At 33.1% G+C, this 21653-nt stretch overlaps 1 protein-coding gene across 6 annotated transcripts in view; it reads left to right on the top strand.

Moving 5' to 3' along the window:
- LOC143233219 (uncharacterized) overlaps positions 1-21328 on the top strand; it is a 40276-nt gene extending 18948 nt beyond the window's left edge. For 2 of the 6 annotated variants that reach the window (XM_076469197.1, XM_076469198.1), the window contains exons 3-8: positions 6180-6360; positions 9537-9650; positions 13490-13725; positions 14591-14758; positions 17959-18050; positions 19516-21328. In XM_076469197.1, the coding sequence (XP_076325312.1) occupies positions 6285-6360; positions 9537-9650; positions 13490-13725; positions 14591-14758; positions 17959-18050; positions 19516-19819 (990 nt within the window). In that variant the 5' untranslated portion in view covers positions 6180-6284 and the 3' untranslated portion in view covers positions 19820-21328. Of the gene's footprint in view, positions 1-6160; positions 6361-9536; positions 9651-13489; positions 13726-14590; positions 14759-17958; positions 18051-19515 lie in introns of all 6 variants that reach the window. The other 4 variants (XM_076469195.1, XM_076469196.1, XM_076469193.1 and 1 more) reach the window with 2 other exon arrangements.
- Positions 21329-21653: the final 325 nt, after the last annotated feature.

Raw genomic sequence — 21653 nt, 5'->3', positions numbered from 1 at the left:
AGTCCATTGAATAAGTGATTGTTTTCTTTTTGATTTAGGAATTGTGTTTTTTATGGCTTTCTTTATGGCTTCTGTAATTTGATCAACATAGTTGTCTAGTTCTGCTTTGTTATTTACATGTTCGATTGGATGGGGTAGGTACGAGTCCAGAGAAGCATTAAAAGTGAGCCAGTCTGTTTCAGTGAAGGTGTATGCGGAAGGAGTCACGTACGCCACAGCCGGGTGGCGCGGGTGAATCATACATGACATGGGGAAGTGGTCACTGGTGATTTCATCATGCACTTTAAAGTTAGATATTCTGTTAACCATGTCCTTGGGTGCAATGATGAAATCGAGTACATCGTATGAGCCGTTAGCGGCAAATAAAACTAAACTAAACTAAACTAACGTGGCAGGGGTTCAGTTTAGAGAGAGAGAAATCAGAAGAGTTCTCTCTCCAACTGGGGTGTTCAGGAAATTTGTAGTTCCTCTTCGTCCCCTTACGTGAGAAATGTTTTAAAATATCCATGGAATGTTTACTTTATTTTTAACATTTCAAAAATATTTGTGAGTGAGAGGAAGGACGGGAGAACTGGACGAAAGCAGCGAAAGTGAAGTGAGCCAGACCTTGGCTCGAGGATGGAGAACCCTGGCGGCTGGCGAATTGGTTTTTAAAATTTACTGTAATTGATTAGATATCCTTGACTGGGTAAACGGCCCTTTCCAGAATGAGGCTGGGACCTACAGGTCCGATGCCAGAGATTTTGCTGTGGGGGGAAACGGGAGTACCCCGAGAAAACCCACTTTCACGGCCTGGGCGCCGAATAATCTACCCAGACCGTGCCCGGAAGTAGCTGGGAAAGAAAAAGAAAAGAAAAAACTGATGAACTACGTTGATGGTGTACGTGAAAACTGTTATCTGCAGTCTTGTAGATCGGGTGGTAACTTCGTCATGAACTTGTTTCCACACTTGAAGCCCATTGGTGCAACTGAGAAACGTGGCCTTGGTGGTGGAACTACTGGCTGTTCTTCGGTGAGTTGTTCTTCGCTGGTCTGTGATGCTTTGTTTCTTCTCGAGATTTTGGTTTGAGTTTTCTGCGTGGAGGTAGATTGTTTTTCAGTTTGTGCTGTCGCGTCGATGGTTATCTTCGTAATGGTTTGAGTCTGGCTGGTTGTTGAGTTCTGGGGAACTGGGATTGATGTCTGGCAGGAACTGTCCTTTTTCTTTCTTGAACTACTGGAACTTGGCGTGTTGCCAACAGTGGGTGTTGTCTTCTTCTGAGTCGGGTTGTCTGAATCCGTCTTCGTGTTTCTTCTAATACGGTCTGGACTCGGCGGTATTTTGGTATTTTCCTGTTGGAAGATTTCCAACTATAGGTGCTGAAGGTCTTTTATAGTGTCCTGATGGATTGTGGAGAGCATGTTGTGATTGATTGGATTATCACTGTATCTGATTGGAGGAGAGATTTCCTGTAGATTCAAAATTCAACCAATGGCAGCCACAGGCTACTCACCTCTAATCCAGAATTGCTGTTAAGTGAAGGTTTAATAATGTTGATATAAAATGATTATTTGATGTTTCTTCCCTTCCAGAATTTGTCTGTGCCAATGATTCTAGTTTTTTCCCAGTTTTTCTGTGTCCAGTTTAAGTGGCATGATCTGCAATGGCTGAATTTTATGTTTTCATGAGTCTTGTACTATCTTTATCTATCAAAGTGGAACAGTAACTGTACCATATTGACTCAGGCAAAGATAATGGAACACTAAGTATACAGTATTTAATCCGGTGGAGATAGTGGTACAGTAATACACCAAATTGACTCAGGTAAAGATAATGGAACACTAAGTATACAGTATTTAATCCGGAAGATATAGTGGTACAGTAATACACCAAATTGACTCAGGTAAAGATAATGGAACACTAAGTATACAGTATTTAATCTGGTAGAGATAGTGGTACAGTAATACACCAAATTGACTCAGGTAAAGATAATGGAACACTAAGTATACAGTATTTAATCCGGTGGAGATAGTGGTACAGTAATACACCAAATTGACTCGGGTAAAGATAATGGAACACTAAGTATACAGTACTTAATCTGGTAGAGATAGTGGTACAGTAATACACCAAATTGACTCAGGTAAAGATAATGGAACACTAAGTATACAGTATTTAATCTGGTAGAGATAGTGGTACAGTAATACACCAAATTGACTCGGGTAAAGATAATGGAACACTAAGTATACAGTATTTAATCCGGTGGAGATAGTGGTACAGTAATACACCAAATTGACTCAGGTAAAGATAATGGAACACTAAGTATACAGTATTTAATCTGGTAGAGATAGTGGTACAGTAATACACCAAATTGACTCAGGTAAAGATAATGGAACACTAAGTATACAGTATTTAATCTGGTAGAGATAGTGGTACAGTAATACACCAAATTGACTCAGGTAAAGATAATGGAACACTAAGTATACAGTATTTAATCTGGTAGAGATAGTGGTACAGTAATACACCAAATTGACTCAGGTAAAGATAATGGAACACTAAGTATACAGTATTTAATCTGGTAGAGATAGTGGTACAGTAATACACCAAATTGACTCAGGTAAAGATAATGGAACACTAAGTATACAGTATTTAATCTGGCAGAGATAGTGGTACAGTAATACACCAAATTGACTCAGGTAAAGATAATGGAACACTAAGTATACAGTATTTAATCCGGTGGAGATAGTGGTACAGTAATACACCAAATTGACTCAGGTAAAGATAATGGAACACTAAGTATACAGTATTTAATCTGGAAGAGATAGTGGTACAGTAATACACCAAATTGACTCAGGTAAAGATAATGGAACACTAAGTATACAGTATTTAATCTGGTAGAGATAGTGGTACAGTAATACACCAAATTGACTCAGGTAAAGATAATGGAACACTAAGTATACAGTATTTAATCTGGTAGAGGTAGTGGTACAGTAATACACCAAATTGACTCAGGTAAAGATAATGGAACACTAAGTATACAGTATTTAATCCGGTGGAGATAGTGGTACAGTAATACACCAAATTGACTCAGGTAAAGATAATGGAACACTAAGTATACAGTATTTAATCTGGTAGAGATAGTGGTACAGTAATACACCAAATTGACTCAGGTAAAGATAATGGAACACTAAGTATACAGTATTTAATCTGGTAGAGATAGTGGTACAGTAATACACCAAATTGACTCAGGTAAAGATAATGGAACACTAAGTATACAGTATTTAATCTGGTAGAGATAGTGGTACAGTAATACACCAAATTGACTCAGGTAAAGATAATGGAACACTAAGTATACAGTATTTAATCTGGTAGAGATAGTGGTACAGTAATACACCAAATTGACTCAGGTAAAGATAATGGAACACTAAGTATACAGTATTTAATCTGGAAGAGATAGTGGTACAGTAATACACCAAATTGACTCAGGTAAAGATAATGGAACACTAAGTATACAGTATTTAATCTGGAAGATATAGTGGTACAGTAATACACCAAATTGACTCAGGTAAAGATAATGGAACACTAAGTATACAGTATTTAATCTGGTAGAGATAGTGGTACAGTAATACACCAAATTGACTCAGGTAAAGATAATGGAACACTAAGTATACAGTATTTAATCTGGTAGAGATAGTGGTACAGTAATACACCAAATTGACTCAGGTAAAGATAATGGAACACTAAGTATACAGTATTTAATCTGGAAGAGATAGTGGTACAGTAATACACCAAATTGACTCAGGTAAAGATAATGGAACACTAAGTATACAGTATTTAATCTGGTAGAGATAGTGGTACAGTAATACACCAAATTGACTCAGGTAAAGATAATGGAACACTAAGTATACAGTATTTAATCTGGTAGAGATAGTGGTACAGTAATACACCAAATTGACTCAGGTAAAGATAATGGAACACTAAGTATACAGTATTTAATCTGGTAGAGATAGTGGTACAGTAATACACCAAATTGACTCAGGTAAAGATAATGGAACACTAAGTATACAGTATTTAATCTGGAAGAGATAGTGGTACAGTAATACACCAAATTGACTCAGGTAAAGATAATGGAACACTAAGTATACAGTATTTAATCTGGTAGAGATAGTGGTACAGTAATACACCAAATTGACTCAGGTAAAGATAATGGAACACTAAGTATACAGTATTTAATCTGGTAGAGATAGTGGTACAGTAATACACCAAATTGACTCAGGTAAAGATAATGGAACACTAAGTATACAGTATTTAATCTGGTAGAGATAGTGGTACAGTAATACACCAAATTGACTCAGGTAAAGATAATGGAACACTAAGTATACAGTATTTAATCTGGAAGAGATAGTGGTACAGTAATACACCAAATTGACTCAGGTAAAGATAATGGAACACTAAGTATACAGTATTTAATCTGGTAGAGATAGTGGTACAGTAATACACCAAATTGACTCAGGTAAAGATAATGGAACACTAAGTATACAGTATTTAATCTGGTAGAGATAGTGGTACAGTAATACACCAAATTGACTCAGGTAAAGATAATGGAACACTAAGTATACAGTATTTAATCTGGTAGAGATAGTGGTACAGTAATACACCAAATTGACTCAGGTAAAGATAATGGAACACTAAGTATACAGTATTTAATCTGGTAGAGATAGTGGTACAGTAATACACCAAATTGACTCAGGTAAAGATAATGGAACACTAAGTATACAGTATTTAATCTGGTAGAGATAGTGGTACAGTAATACACCAAATTGACTCAGGTAAAGATAATGGAACACTAAGTATACAGTATTTAATCTGGTAGAGATAGTGGTACAGTAATACACCAAATTGACTCAGGTAAAGATAATGGAACACTAAGTATACAGTATTTAATCTGGTAGAGATAGTGGTACAGTAATACACCAAATTGACTCAGGTAAAGATAATGGAACACTAAGTATACAGTATTTAATCTGGTAGAGATAGTGGTACAGTAATACACCAAATTGACTCAGGTAAAGATAATGGAACACTAAGTATACAGTATTTAATCTGGTAGAGATAGTGGTACAGTAATACACCAAATTGACTCAGGTAAAGATAATGGAACACTAAGTATACAGTATTTAATCTGGTAAGAGATAGTGGTACAGTAATACACCAAATTGACTCAGGTAAAGATAATGGAACACTAAGTATACAGTATTTAATCTGGTAGAGATAGTGGTACAGTAATACACCAAATTGACTCAGGTAAAGATAATGGAACACTAAGTATACAGTATTTAATCTGGTAGAGATAGTGGTACAGTAATACACCAAATTGACTCAGGTAAAGATAATGGAACACTAAGTATACAGTATTTAATCTGGTAGAGATAGTGGTACAGTAATACACCAAATTGACTCAGGTAAAGATAATGGAACACTAAGTATACAGTATTTAATCTGGTAGAGATAGTGGTACAGTAATACACCAAATTGACTCAGGTAAAGATAATGGAACACTAAGTATACAGTATTTAATCTGGTAGAGATAGTGGTACAGTAATACACCAAATTGACTCAGGTAAAGATAATGGAACACTAAGTATACAGTATTTAATCTGGAAGAGATAGTGGTACAGTAATACACCAAATTGACTCAGGTAAAGATAATGGAACACTAAGTATACAGTATTTAATCTGGTAGAGATAGTGGTACAGTAATACACCAAATTGACTCAGGTAAAGATAATGGAACACTAAGTATACAGTATTTAATCTGGTAGATATAGTGGTACAGTAATACACCAAATTGACTCAGGTAAAGATAATGGAACACTAAGTATACAGTATTTAATCTGGTAGAGATAGTGGTACAGTAATACACCAAATTGACTCAGGTAAAGATAATGGAACACTAAGTATACAGTATTTAATCTGGTAGAGATAGTAGAACACTAATACACCATATTGACTCAACTAAACTTAGTCGATCACTAATACTCCATGTTCAAATGACTAAATTAAACAGCTGTATTTTAAATTTAGGGGAATTCTTTTTTTGTAGATAGTCCTTGCTATATTTTGTGTAGCATGGACTAATATTGTTATTACATGTGTAATATATGTGTGTGTTGATATATTCAGATTCAATATTTCTTACAAGAACAGAGATGACAATCTGCTGCCAAGATCGTGGGAATAAAAAACATTCATTTTCCATCTATAAGAGTCCACTTAAACATACTCTGATTCTGATGTACAAAAGAGAATGGAACAGCAAAGAAGAGTAACCACCAGTTCAAAAGATTTGTCCACACCAATTGTTAGACCAGATGGGAGCCAAGGTAGATCATACTGTGAAGTTTGAGGTTTATTAAATATACAAAGAAACAAAATATTGTTAACCTTATGTAAAGGATGGCATTGGTAGCACTTTACTAATTATCTAAAAAACACATTGAAAAATTCAGAGGGCAATGTTAGAGGTGAAATCACTTGTAAACCTTGTGAAGCTTGAGTTAAATCAACTTTCAACTAAATTAACTTAGAAAAACAACAAAAACCTAATGTCAGCCATTATCATTCATATACTTATCAAATATTTCTTAAACATAATTAAATTTACTGCATCTAGAATATCTGAAGGCCAACCATCTTGTTAAAAAAATAAAACTGTCTTAGCTGAAGATGACACTTACTGTGCCAAAATTTATACTTGTGTCCTCTAGTCATATGATTCTCTCTGTTAAATATGATAAAAGATGATGTATCAACACAATTTTAAATACCTCAATCAGATGCCACCTAACGTTTCGTTTTCAAGAGAAAACAATTTAAGAGATTTCATCTTCTCCTCATATAACACCTCCATCCTAGACAGAATTTAGTAACCCATCTCTAAACCCTTTCAAACAATTCAATGTTTTCCCTGAGGTAAGGAGACCAAGACTGAACACTATACTCCCAGTGTAGCCTAACCAATGACTTGTACATTTAAATTATAACCTCATTAGACTTGTATTCAATATTTCTGTAGTTACCACCTAAAATCCTATTTGTTCTACCATTAGCAACAGCATACTGGTTGATCAAACATTACACCAATATCCTTTTCTTTCATAACACTGTTAAGGTTATTCCAATCCAAATTGTACTTATAATCCAAATTGTAATAATCCACATGTAATATCTTGCATTCATCACAATTAAAACCAATCTGTCATTTATTTCTCCACCTCACTAAATGACCTAAATCCTTTTATAAATTAGCAGGACCCTTTACACAGACAGCAATCCTAAAGACCTTAATATCATCAGTAAATGTAAGTAATTTGTTGGCCATTTCTTTATCTGTGTCATTGATGTAAATCAAAAGGACCAAAGGTTCTAAAAGTGAGTCCTGAACTTTTGACATTAATCCAGATTGAGTGAACTCCATTTGTAATAACCCTCTGCCATCCAGCTACTCTTCTATCCAAGTAGTTAACTTATTCTCCACATCCACAGAGCTAAGTTGTTTACAAGCCTTTCATAGAGTACCTTGTCAAAAGCTTTCTGAAAATCTAGATATACCAAATCTATACATTTACTCTCATCTACATAAGCAGTAACCTTTATAAAACATGTCAAAAGGTTTATATTTCCTTAGTGAAACCATGATATACATAACAACTGATATAAGATACATAATTACTGGGATAATCTTTATCTCCTCTTTTGTGAAGAAGAGTCACATCAGATAACTTCTGGTACTTACCCACAAGTCTAGACTGACAATAACAGTAACAAGTATACAATCTTTAATCTCCTTCAAATCCTTGAAGAAATACCAGTAGCTTTATTACTTATTAATCTGAGGTTTTTCTTAACCAACTCAGAATTAATGAAGACATCATGTTTGATCTTGTTACCATTTACCAACTGTTCAAGATGTGGAATACTGCTTAAATATTTACTAATAAAAAGCAAAGAAAAAACCAAAATTTAATAACTCAGCCATCGTATAATCATTGGACCTTCAACTTTATTTAATAATACATGATATTTTCTAATATCTGATTGTTTTCAATAATTATTATTAACTATAATACCTTTCATATGAGCTGAAATTAACTATAATACCTTTTGTTTGAGCTAATATTAACTATAATACCTTTTGTTTCAGCTAATATTAACTATAACATCTATTGTTTGAGCTAATATTAACTGTAATACCTTTTGCTTAAGCCAATATTAACTGTAGTACATTTTGCTTTGGCTAACATTAACTGTAATACCTTTTGCTTGAGCTAATATTAAACGTAACACCTTTTGTTTGAGCTAATGTTAACTGTAACACCTATTGTTTGACTAATATTAACTGTAATACCTCTTGTTTGAGCTAATATTGACTGTAACACCTTTTGTTTGAGCTAATATTGACTGTAACACCTATTGCTTGAGCTAATATTAACTGTAACACCTATTGTTTGAGCTAATATTAACTGTAATACGTTTTGTTTGAGCTAATATCAACTGTAATACCTTTTGTTTGAGCTAATGTTGACTGTAACACCTACTGCTTGAGCTAATATTAACTGTAATACATTTTGTTTGAGTTAATATAAACTATAACACCTATTATTCTACTGTGGCTGAATTTTCAATGTTTTTCATCTCTTTATGCCCCAAAATGACTGACATCTGTTAAGCATATAGTTTGAATGAGACTTAGCCTTATCCAGTGCATTATAAAAATACAATGACTGACATCTGTTAAGCATATAGTCTGAATGAGACTTAGCCTTATCCAGTGCATTATAAAAATAGAATGACTGACATCTGTTAAGCATATAATCTGAATCAAACTTAGCCTTATCCAGTGCATTATAAAAATACAATAACTGACATCTGTTAAGCATATAGTCTGAATGAGACTTAGCCTTATCCAGTGCATTATAAAAATACAAGGACTGACATCTGTTAAGCATATAGTCTGAATGAGACTTAGCCTTATCCAGTGCATTATAAAAATACAATAACTGACATCTGTTAAGCATATAGTCTGAATGAGACTTAGCTTTATCCAGTGCATTACAAAAATACAATGACTGACATCTGTTAAGCATATAGTCTGAATGAGACTTAGCCTTATCCAGTGCATTATAAAAATACAATGACTGACATCTGTTAAGTATATAGTCTGAATGAAACTTAGCATTCCTCAGTGTATTACCAAAATAGGATGACTGACATCTGTTAAGTACAGAGTCTATATGAGACTTAGCATTCCTCAGTGTACTACCAAAATAGAATGACAAGATCTTATATTTGTACAGTTTGAACAAGACTTGCTCTTCCACAGTTTATGTGAGTAACTCTTGTTGTTTTTAATCTTTCATTCACACCAACTAATTATACAAGCACTATATGATGTCACATGACATCAACAGTGTTTTTGTATGCAGTTGTTTGTTTTTCAGTTTACAGCACTAATGGAGTTTTCTTTAAGATAGTAATCCTGGAATTCATCTTTGTGTAGATTTTTTGAAATGTGAGCCTTGTGGATCTATTTTTCACACCCTTACCACCTTCATCAACCACAAAAGTACAGGTTGTCAGTCACAGAGATTTTCCAGTTCTGTCACAGCTAAAGGTGAGTTTTTTTAACACCTAATGAATAACATGCATCTCTAATAAAAATGATCCATCTTATAAATGTATGTATGAATTGTATGCATCACTCATCTCGTTGGTTCCTAGATAAGGCAGGAATTTTTCAGAGAGAAGATTATTTTAAAATTTTTTTTCAACAAATTTGCATCCCAGTGGCAAAGCAGTAAGTGTGTAATATTATAAATGTTTTATGATATCCATGGCTGACAGATAAACCATCTTGTAGCTTTATATTTAATGACTTCTCTAACCACACCTCAGTCACTTACACAATACATCTATTTATGTATCTTACCACATCCCAGTCACACAATACATCTATTTATGTATCCTACCACATTCCAGTCACATAGTACATCTATTTATGTATCTTACCACATCCCAGTCACACAATACATCTATTTATGTATCCTACCACATTCCAGTCACACAATACATCTATTTATGTATCTTACCACATCCCAGTCACACAACACATCTATTTATGTATCTTACCACATCCCAGTCACACAATACATCTATTTATGGATCTTACCACATCCCAGTCACACAATACATCTATTTTTGTATCTTACCACATCCCAGTCACACAATACATCTATTTATGTATCCTACCACATTCCAGTCACACAATACATCTATTTATGTATCTTACCACACCCCAGTCACACAATACATCTATTAATAGATCTTACCACATTCCAGTCACACAGTACATCTATTTATGTATCTTACCACATCCCAGTCACACAATACATCTATTTATGTATCTTACCACATTCCAGTCACATAGTACATCTATTTATGTATCTTACCACATCCCAGTCACATAGTACATCTATTTATGTATCTTACCACATCCCAGTCACACAATACATCTATTTATGTATCTTACCACAAACCAGTCACACAATACATCTATTTATGTATCTTACCACATCCCAGTCACATAGTACATCTATTTATGGATCTTACCACATTCCAGTCACACAATACATCTATTTATGTATCTTACCACATCCCAGTCACATAGTACATCTATTTATGGATCTTACCACATCCCAGTCACACAATACATCTATTTATGCATCTTACCACATCCCAGTCACATAGTACATCTATTTATGTATCTTACCACATCCAAGTCACATAGTACATCTATTTATGGATCTTATCACATCCCAGTCACACAATACATCTATTTATGTATCTTACCACATCCCAGTCACACAATACATCTATTTATGTGTCTTACCACATCCCAGTCACACAATACATCTATTTATGTATCTTACCACATCCCAGTCACACAATACATTTATTTATGTATCCTGCCACATTCCAGTCACACAATACATCTATTTATGGATCTTACCACATCCCAGTCACATAGTACATCTATTTATGGATCTTACCACATCCCAGTCACACAATACATCTATTTTTGGATCTTACCACATCCCAGTCACACAATACATCTATTTATGTATCCTACCACATCCCAGTCACATAGTACATCTATTTATGGATCTTACCACATCCCAGTCACACAATACATCTATTTATGGATCTTACCACATTCCAGTGACATAGTACATCTATTTATGGATCTTACCACATCCCAGTCACACAATACATCTATTTATGTATCCTACCACATTCCAGTCACACAATACATCTATTTATGTATCCTACCACATTCCAGTCACACAATACATCTATTTATGTATCCTACCACATTCCAGTCACACAATACATCTATTTATGTATCCTACCACATCCCAGTCACATAGTACATCTATTTATGGATCTTACCACATTCCAGTCACACAATACATCTATTTATATATCTTACCACATCCCAGCCACATAGTACATCTATTTATGGATCTTACCACATCCCAGTCACACAATACATCTATTTATGCATCTTACCACATCCCAGTCACATAGTACATCTATTTATGGATCTTACCACATCCCAGTCACACAATACATCTATTTATGGATCTTACCACATTCCAGTCACATAGTACATCTATTTATGTATCTTACCACATCCAAATCACATAGTACATCTATTTATGGATCTTACCACATCCCAGTCACACAATACATCTATTTATGTATCTTACCACATCCCAGTCACACAATACATCTATTTATGTGTCTTACCACATCCCAGTCACACAATACATCTATTTATGTATCTTACCACATCCCAGTCACACAATACATTTATTTATGTATCCTGCCACATTCCAGTCACACAATACATCTATTTATGGATCTTACCACATCCCAGTCACATAGTACATCTATTTATGGATCTTATCACATCCCAGTCACACAATACATCTATTTTTGGATCTTACCACATCCCAGTCACACAATACATCTATTTATGTATCCTACCACATCCCAGTCACATAGTACATCTATTTATGGATCTTACCACATCCCAGTCACACAATACATCTATTTATGGATCTTACCACATCCCAGTCACACAATACATCTATTTATGTATCCTACCACATCCCAGTCACATAGTACATCTATTTATGGATCTTACCACATCCCAGTCACACAATACATTTATTTATGGATCTTACCACATCCCAGTCACACAATACATCTATTTATGGATCTTACCACATTCCAGTGACATAGTACATCTATTTATGGATCTTACCACATCCCAGTCACACAATACATCTATTTATGTATCCTACCACATTCCAGTGACACAATACATCTATTTATGTATTTTACCACATCCCAGTCACACAATACATCTATTTATGTATCCTACCACATCCCAGTCATATATGTGATACATCTGTTTACTTATCTAACCCACATCTTAGTCTCTTATTATACATCTGTTACATCACGTGTATCTAATTACATCCCTGTCAATTACATGATACATCTGTTTACTTATCTAATCACATCCCAGTAAATTATATGTTAAATCTATTTAGTCATTGAACCACATCCCAGTCAGTTATGTATTTGTTTTTATGTTACAGATACTAACTAGTTTATACCTGTAGTTCTAAGTAGTTATAAATAACAATTTTCTCTTTTAGATATTTGTTTTTATGTTAGATACTTACTAGTTTATACCTGTAGTTCTAAGTAGTAGTAAATAACGTTTGTCTCTTTTAGATATTTGTTTTTATGTTAGATACTTACTACTTTATATCTGTAGTTTTAAGTAGTTGTAAATGGCATTTATCTTTTTTAGATATTTGTTTTTATGTTAGATACTTACTAGTTTATATCTGTAGTTCTAAGTAGTTGTAAATAACATTTATCTCTTTTAGATATTTGTTTTTATGTTAGATACTTACTAGTTTATATCTGTAGTTCTAAGTAGTTGTAAATAACATTTATCTCTTTTAGATATTTGTTTTTATGTTAGATACTAACTAGTTTATACCTGTAGTTCTAAATAGTTCTAAATGACATTTATCTCTTTTAGATATTTGTTTTTATGTTAAAGATGCTTACTAATTTTATACCTGTGACTCTAAGTAGTTATAAATAACATATCTCTTTTTAGATGTTTTTATGTTAAAGCTACTTATTATTTGAGATCTGTGTCTCTAAGTAGTTGTAAATAACATCTCTTTTTAGATATTTGTTTCTATGTTAAAGCTACATTTTATTTTATACCTGTGGCTCCAAGTAGTTGTAAATAGTATCTATCTCTTTTAGATATTTGTTTTTATGTTAAAGATGCTTACTAATTTTATACCTGTAACTCTTAAGTAGTTCTAAAGAACATTTATTGCACCTCTAAAATTACAGTGGCTTATTCTTCTTCTGGTAAGAAACCTCCTGCAGTGAACACTGCTGAGAAAAAACCAGCTTTTGTAAATATTTCTGTGAGAAATACTCCAGGTACAAATAGAGATGAAAGAAAAACTCTAGATGGAAGCTTCTCCAAGAGTGCTGGACGACAGATCCAGATTCCCAAATTAACCCCAAAGATGACAGCATTACAACAGGAAAAAATGAATTTTAAAGTGGCATCAACTGTTAAGGTCAGCATTTAGTCAGAAGAAGTTATTTATATATTGATGTGCCTACTTGTAGCCTGATAAACCAGCTTAACAATTGTTACAATAATTAATATCATTTGATAAAATCCTAGAAATTTAATATACAGGGTTAATGCAATATCTTTTCTGTTTGCATGCTCTACAAAGGAAAAGGTATGAATTTTTGCTGTTAACCAAAATTAATCAAAACCAATTGACTGTTTTATCAAAAGTTTTTGTTTTGTTAAACTTAACCCAGTAATAGTGTTTTAGTCTTATCAAAGCCATTTTTTTTTTAAATCACACCTGTAATATTTAGTGTTTTAGTCTTATCAAAACCATTTGTCTTGTTAAAATTAAATTGGTGTCAAGTTAGTGTTTGAGCAAATAAAAAGGTGTAAAGAATTCACAGTAAGGACTATTAGGCTTAACATATTCTGACATTTAGGGCAATTGACTTTTAATATGTGAGTCACATGTTTGAATTATCTTTGCCTACATGCTTTTCTTATATGCCTGCTGACTGGACCAATCATCTGGGTGTAAAAAATCTTGGCTTGCAAATATACTGGGCAACCCCAAACTAGTTATGCTTAAGGTTGTTATTAGGTCTTAGTGCGTAATTGGTTTCTGGTTTTGAAAGTTCCTAGTTTTAGCTTATAATGTTGAATTATAACAATATGAGAAAGAGTGAGATGGCTCAGTAAGGCTACTCCTGTTTCACCCGTAAAACTAGAGTATCAAAATCATACTTGCTATAGGGTTTCAGAACTGTTTTATGAACTTGAATTTATAATCTGTGTTCTGATAAGAACACATTCAAACTCTGTGTTGTATTATAAGAAGTGACTCTTTTTGTAACTGTTAGGATATAAAGTCACCAGAGATGTCTGTGAAGGATGCCAAGCAGGCTTGTGGAGAATGTGAAGGTTGTTTACGGGAAGAGGACTGTGGCGAATGTGCCACATGTCTAGTGAGTTACAATAAAGCTTTTCTTGTGGAATATTTCAAATTCTCTGGTCAAAGCCTATTTCTAGTAAGTTGTATTAGGAATGCAATATTTACTGTAGTTTTTATTTTAATGTTACATCTACATTTTCTGCTATACTAACTAAGAAGACTGAATAATTGTAAAGTTAGAAATAGCCAGATTATCTAGTGTTGGTTTAAACTCTTCAAATATTGGTCTTTACAGATATGGGCTTCTTCATTATATGTATTCTTTAATACAAAATTTGTAGACATTATTATAGTTCCTTTTAGCAGTTTTATCTTCAGTATAAAACTGCTTAGACTTTTGTTTTATGTTATTCTAGATAGTTAGAGGAGATGTTGAGTTAAGTTGGACATTGTATCTACAAGTCTTAGGAGAGATGTTGAGATAAGTTGGATATTGTATATACAAGTCTTAGGAGAGATGTTGAGATAAGTTGGATATTGTATATACAACTCTTAGGAGAGATGTTGAGATAAGTTGGACATTGTATTTACAAGTCTTAGGAGAGATGTTGAGGTGATATATATGCAAAAACGGCTCGTTTGGGTTGAGAAAATATTTTACATAGAAGAGCGAACAACGTTTCCACCTTCTTCGGTCATCGTCAGGTTCACGATGACGATGACCGAAGAAGGTTGAAACGTTGTTCGCTCTTCTATGTAAAATATTTTCTCAACCCAAACGAGCCGTTTTTGCATATATATTTCTCTACAAATGGGTTTTCTCGACATCACTGACGTTGAGGTGAGTTGGACATTGTATTTACAAGTCTTAGGAGAGATGTTGAGTTAAGTTGGACACTGTATATACAAGTCTAAGGAGAGATGTTGAATTACATTGGACATTGTACTTACAAGTCTTAGGAGAGATGTTGAGTTACATTGGAAGTTGTATTTACAAGTCTTAGGAGAGAAATTGAGTTAAGTTGGACATTGTATATACAAGTCTAAGGAGAGATGTTGAATTACATTGGACATTGTATTTACAAGTCTTAGGAGAGAAATTGAGTTAAGTTGGACATTGTATATACAAATCTAAGGAGAGATGTTGAATTACATTGGACATTGTATTTACAAGTCTTAGGAGAGATGTTGAGTTACATTGGACGTTGTATTTACAAGTCTTAGGAGAGATGTTGAGTTACATTGGACATTGTATTTACAAGTCTTAGGAGAGATGTTGAGTTACATTGGACGTTGTATTTACAAGTCTTAGGAGAGATATTGAGGTAGTTTGGACATTGTGTTTTTATGATGACTTTAGGATAGCTTTATGGGTTGAAAGTATCTTTACATGGTGACTTTAGAACAGATTTATTGGTCATAGACATCTGTACATAGTGATGTTGGAATAATTTTATTGATTCCTTTGAAAATGAAAAATTTGGCCTGTTTGAAATTAGTTGTTTTTTCCATGTTTCATTATTTTTTTTGAAATTTTTATATCATTATTGCTTTTATTGAGCAAACAACTTTCTTTAAATACAATTCATACATACAAGTAATAAGTTGTGAAGAACTTACTGTAAGTTATTACATACAAGTAATAAGTTGTGAAGAACTTACTGTAAGTTATTACATACAAGTAATAAGTTGTGAAGAACTTACTGTAAGTCATTACATACAAGTAATAAGTTGTGAAGAACTTACTGGAAGTCATTACATACAAGTAATAAGTTGTGAAGAACTTACTGGAAGTCATTACATACAAGTAATAAGTTGTGAAGAACTTACTGGAAGTTATTACATACAAGTAATAAGTTGTGAAGAACTTACTGAAAGTCATTACATACAAGTAATAAGTTGTGAAGAACTTACTGTAAGTCATTACATACAAGTAATAAGTTGTGAAGAACTTACTGTAAGTCATTACATACAAGTAATAAGTTGTGAAGAACTTACTGTAAGTCATTACATACAAGTAATAAGTTGTGAAGAACTTACTGTAAGTTATTACATACAAGTAATAAGTTGTGAAGAACTTACTGTAAGTTATTACATAAAGTAATAAGTTGTGAAGAACTTACTGTAAGTTATTACATACAAGTAATAAGTTGTGAAGAACTTACTGGAAGTTATTACATACAAGTAATAAGTTGTGAATAACTTACTGTAAGTCATTACATACAAGTAATAAGTTCTGAATAACTTACTGTAAGTCATTACATACAAGTAATAAATTGTGAAGAACTTACTGGAAGTTATTACATACAAGTAATAAGTTGTGAATAACTTACTGGAAGTCATTACATACAAGTAATAAGTTGTGAAGAACTTACTGGAAGTTATTACATACAAGTAATAAGTTGTGAAGAACTTACTGGAAGTTATTACATACAAGTAATAAGTTGTGAAGAACTTACTGGAAGTTATTACATACAAGTAATAAGTTGTGAAGAACTTACTGGAAGTTATTACATACAAGTAATAAGTTGTGAAGAACTTACTGTAAGTTATTACATACAAGTAATTTGTTCCAGACACAACCAGAACATTTAACATTGGTTATCAGTTGTACAGAACAGTTAACATGGGTTGTCAGTTGTAAAGACATGGTCCATAGCAGTTAACATCTGTTATCACTTGAAAGACATATTTCATAGCGGTTAACATCTGTTTGTAGTTGTAAAGAGGTGGTCCATAACACTTAAAATATGTTATCAGTTGTAAAGAGGTGGTCCATAACACTTAAAATATGTTATCAGTTGTAAAGACATAGTCCATAAAAGTTAACGTATTATCAGTTGTAAAGACATGGTCCATAACAATTAACATCTTTTATCAGTTGTAAAGATATAGTTCATAACAGTTAACATCTGTCATCAGTTGTAAAGACATGATCCACAAAAGTTAACATTTGTTAGTAGTTGTAAGGAGATGGTCCATATCAGTTAACATCTGTTATCAATTGTAAAGAGGTGGTCCATAACAGTTAACATCTTTTATCAATTGTAAAGAGGTGGTCCATAACAGTTCAAATCTTTTAGTCTTTGTAAAGACATGGTTTATAACAGTTAACACTTATCAGTAGTTATAAAGATATGGTCCATATTAGTTAACATCTGTTATCAGTTGTAAAGAGGTGGTCCATAAAAATTAACATCTGTCATCAGTTGTAAAGACTTGGTCCATAACAGTTAACACCTGTTATCAATTATTAAAAAATTGTACAGAACAGTTAACATCTGTGATCCATTTTAACATCTCGTTGTAGCTGCTGCATCTCATTGTTTTCTTCAGATCAATCGGGTGTATAAAGTAGAGAAGGTTTTGGGTAAAAGATACCACCAGGGTGTGCTTGAGTATTTGTTAAAGTGGAAAGGATACCCAAGGTATGTATAAATTACTGAAAATATATTTTGGTTTGTAAGAAGAAAGTATTAAAAGGGAGTTACGATTTCAATGTTATAATTTTAATCTTTTTACAGTTCTGGTTAATAATTATTGTATTACCAGTCCTGATGTACCTTCAGTGTTGAATGATAATATTTATTGTATTACCAGTCCTGATGTACCTTCAGTGTTGAAATGTTGAATGATAATATTTATTGTGTTACCAGTCCTGATGTACCTTCAGTGTTGAATGATAATATTTATTGTATTACCAGTCCTGATGTACCTTCAGTGTTGAAATGTTGAATGATAATATTTATTGTGTTACCAGTCCTGATGTACCTTCAGTGTTGAATGATAATAATTATTGTATTACCAGTCCTGATGTACCTTCAGTGTTGAAATGTTGAATGATAATATTTATTGTATTACCAGTCCTGATGTACCTTCAGTGTTGAATGATAATAATTATTGTATTACCAGTCCTGATGTACCTTCAGTGTTGAATGATAATAATTATTGTATTACCAGTCCTGATGTACCTTCAGTGTTGAATGATAATATTTATTGTATTACCAGTCCTGATGTACCTTCAGTGTTGAAATGTTGAATGATAATAATTATTGTATTACCAGTCCTGATGTACCTTCAGTGTTGAATGATAATATTTATTGTATTACCAGTCCTGATGTACCTTCAGTGTTGAAATGTTGAGTCTGTGAGGTATGAGATCTTTATGTTCCAGTTTCTTTGTTTTTGGTGGAATGATCCACTGTCTTTGAATGTAATTAATATTAATTTATGTGAAAGGTAATAAATGCTCATTAGCAGCAATAGTTGGGCGGTGAATGGGTTGTTAAACCCTTACTAAGATGTCCTACGAAATTTTATTGAGATTGGTTGGGTGGTCTAGGAGTAGGTAAATATTGGACAGGCATGTATAAACTATAATCATGGTGATAGATAGTTTGGTATGTAGTGTGTATATTGTTATAAACTGTAATGGAGCATAGTGTTTTGTACAACTTTAACATATTAAACTTAGTTACTAATAAATATTTAATATCTCATGTAAACCTTTTAGTTTTGATGAATTTATTAGTATCTTTATGGAAATTAAGGTCTTTTGTGGAAAAAATCACCAATTTTTTTGACATTTATTGTGTTTGTTTTTTCTTTTTACAAGAAAATTTTCAAACATTAAACCATTTTATCAGCAGTTTAGTTCTTGTTTAGCACAAAGAGATACAATTAGTTATCTTTAGTGCAGCCAGTGCAGAGATTAAAACCGAAATTTAATGCTAGAAACCCTCCAGTTTGTAACTGAGCCACTAGGGAGAGCTTTATTTAATGTTGTATCAGTTTGTAACTGAGCTACTAGGGAGAGCTTTATTTAATGTTGTATCATGTTGTGATCCATGACCTTCTCTGTATTTTTTGTAACAACAGTTTCTCTAAAATTAGTTCTGAAAATTGCTGGGAACCAGAAGTAAACATTCTCAGTAAGAACTTGATTGAAGAGTTTGAGTGGAGAAAAAGAAGAGAGAGATCCTACTCCCCAGAAACAGGGAGAGGAAAGATAAAATACCCCATCACAAAGTTAAAAGAGAAGTACAAGTCCCACAGACGACAAGTGAATACTATTAATATCCAGAGAAGATCACCTGATGAATCTGTTAGTGAAGTAAGAAAGAAACAGATGAGAGAGAAAACTGAACCAGTTATTAAATTAATTGAACTGGAAGTAGAGGTTAGTCAGCTACTTTGATTTCAGATTTATCATTATACTTTCTCTACCTGTTACATTCTACAGAAGTGTAAGCATGTACTCTATCACATCATCAGATATCTCTAGATCATTTCCTAGTAGTGTAAGCATGTACTCTATCACATCATCAGATATCTCTAGATCATTTCCTAGTAGTGTAAGCATGTACTCTATCACATCATCAGATATCTCTAGCTCATTTCCTAGGAGTGTAAGCATGTACTCTATCACATCATCAGATATCTCTAGATCATTTCCTAGTAGTGTAAGCATGTACTCTATCACACCATTAGATATCTCTTGATCATTTCCTAGGAGTTTAAGCATGTACTCTATCACATCATTAGATATCTCTTGATCATTTCCTAGGAGTGTAAGCATGTACTCTATCACACCATTAGATATCTCTTGATCATTTCCTAGGAGTTTAAGCATGTACTCTATCACATCATTAGATATCTCTTGATCATTTCCTAGGAGTGTAAGCATGTACTCTATCACATCATCAGATATCTCTAGCTCATTTCCTAGGAGTGTAAGCATGTACTCTATCACATCATCAGATATCTCTAGATCATTTCCTAGTAGTGTAAGCATGTACTCTATCACATCATCAGATATCTCTAGCTCATTTCCTAGGAGTGTAAGCATGTACTCTATCACATCATCAGATATCTCTAGATCATTTCCTAGTAGTGTAAGCATGTACTCTATCACACCATTAGATATCTCTTGATCATTTCCTAGGAGTTTAAGCATGTACTCTATCACATCATTAGATATCTCTTGATCATTTCCTAGGAGTGTAAGCATGTACTCTATCACATCATTAGATATCTCTAGATCATTTCCTAGGAGTGTAAGCATGTACTCTATCACTTCATCAGAGATAATCTTTAACATTTTGTAGAAGTCTAAGCATGTTCTTTATTACATTATTGGAGGTCACAGTGGAAAATAACCATGTGGAGTTGATGTCATAGAGTTTATGAAATATGTAGAATTATTGGCTAGTTTATAATAAAACTTAGACTTTGAGACATTCACGAAATGCAGCTTTGACTTGTTATGATATACATCTTACCCCAAATTGACAACAGTGCATCTTTTCTGTCATATGAAATGGTTAGACTAAAACCTTTCTACTGATTGGAGGATATCTTCTAATCTTTTCAGGGATGAGAAAACTTTATTCCTCATATCTTTTAAAAACAAATATTTTTTGTTGGTAAAAATCCATTCATTATTTTTAACCACCTTCAGTTTCTACTAACTTACAAAATCTAATATTGTCATTAATGAGAAATATCATGACTTCCAGTCATACTCACTGACTTTTAAATGCTTGTTAAAATAAACAAAAGACTTAGAATGTGTAGCATTGATATAGATTAAACTAAAGCTAGTTAACCATTATTATGGTTGTAAAGCTTATCTGTAAACAAGGATTTGATACAGATTAAAGCTGGTTCACCATTATTAAGGATTATCTGTGAAGAAGGGTTTGATACAGATTAAACTAAAGCTGGTTAACCATTATTAAGGATTATTTGTAAACAAGGGTTTTATACAGATTAAACTAAAGCTGGTTAACCATTATTAAGGATTATCTGCAAACAAGGGTTTGATATAGATTAGATTAAAGCTGGTTAACCATTATTAAGGATTATCTGCAAACAAGGGTTTGATATAGATTAGATTAAAGCTGGTTAACCATTATTAAGGATTATCTGTAAACAAGGGTTTGATATAGATTAGATTAAAGCTGGTTAACCATTATTAAGGATTATCTGTAAACAATGGTTTGATATAGATTAGATTAAAGCTGGTTAAC

This window comes from Tachypleus tridentatus, chromosome 12 (genome assembly GCF_004210375.1).
Source record: "Tachypleus tridentatus isolate NWPU-2018 chromosome 12, ASM421037v1, whole genome shotgun sequence".
Lineage (NCBI taxonomy): Eukaryota > Metazoa > Arthropoda > Merostomata > Xiphosura > Limulidae > Tachypleus > Tachypleus tridentatus.
Note: the sequence above shows the minus strand (reverse complement) of the source record. Positions and strands in the feature narration are given on the sequence as shown.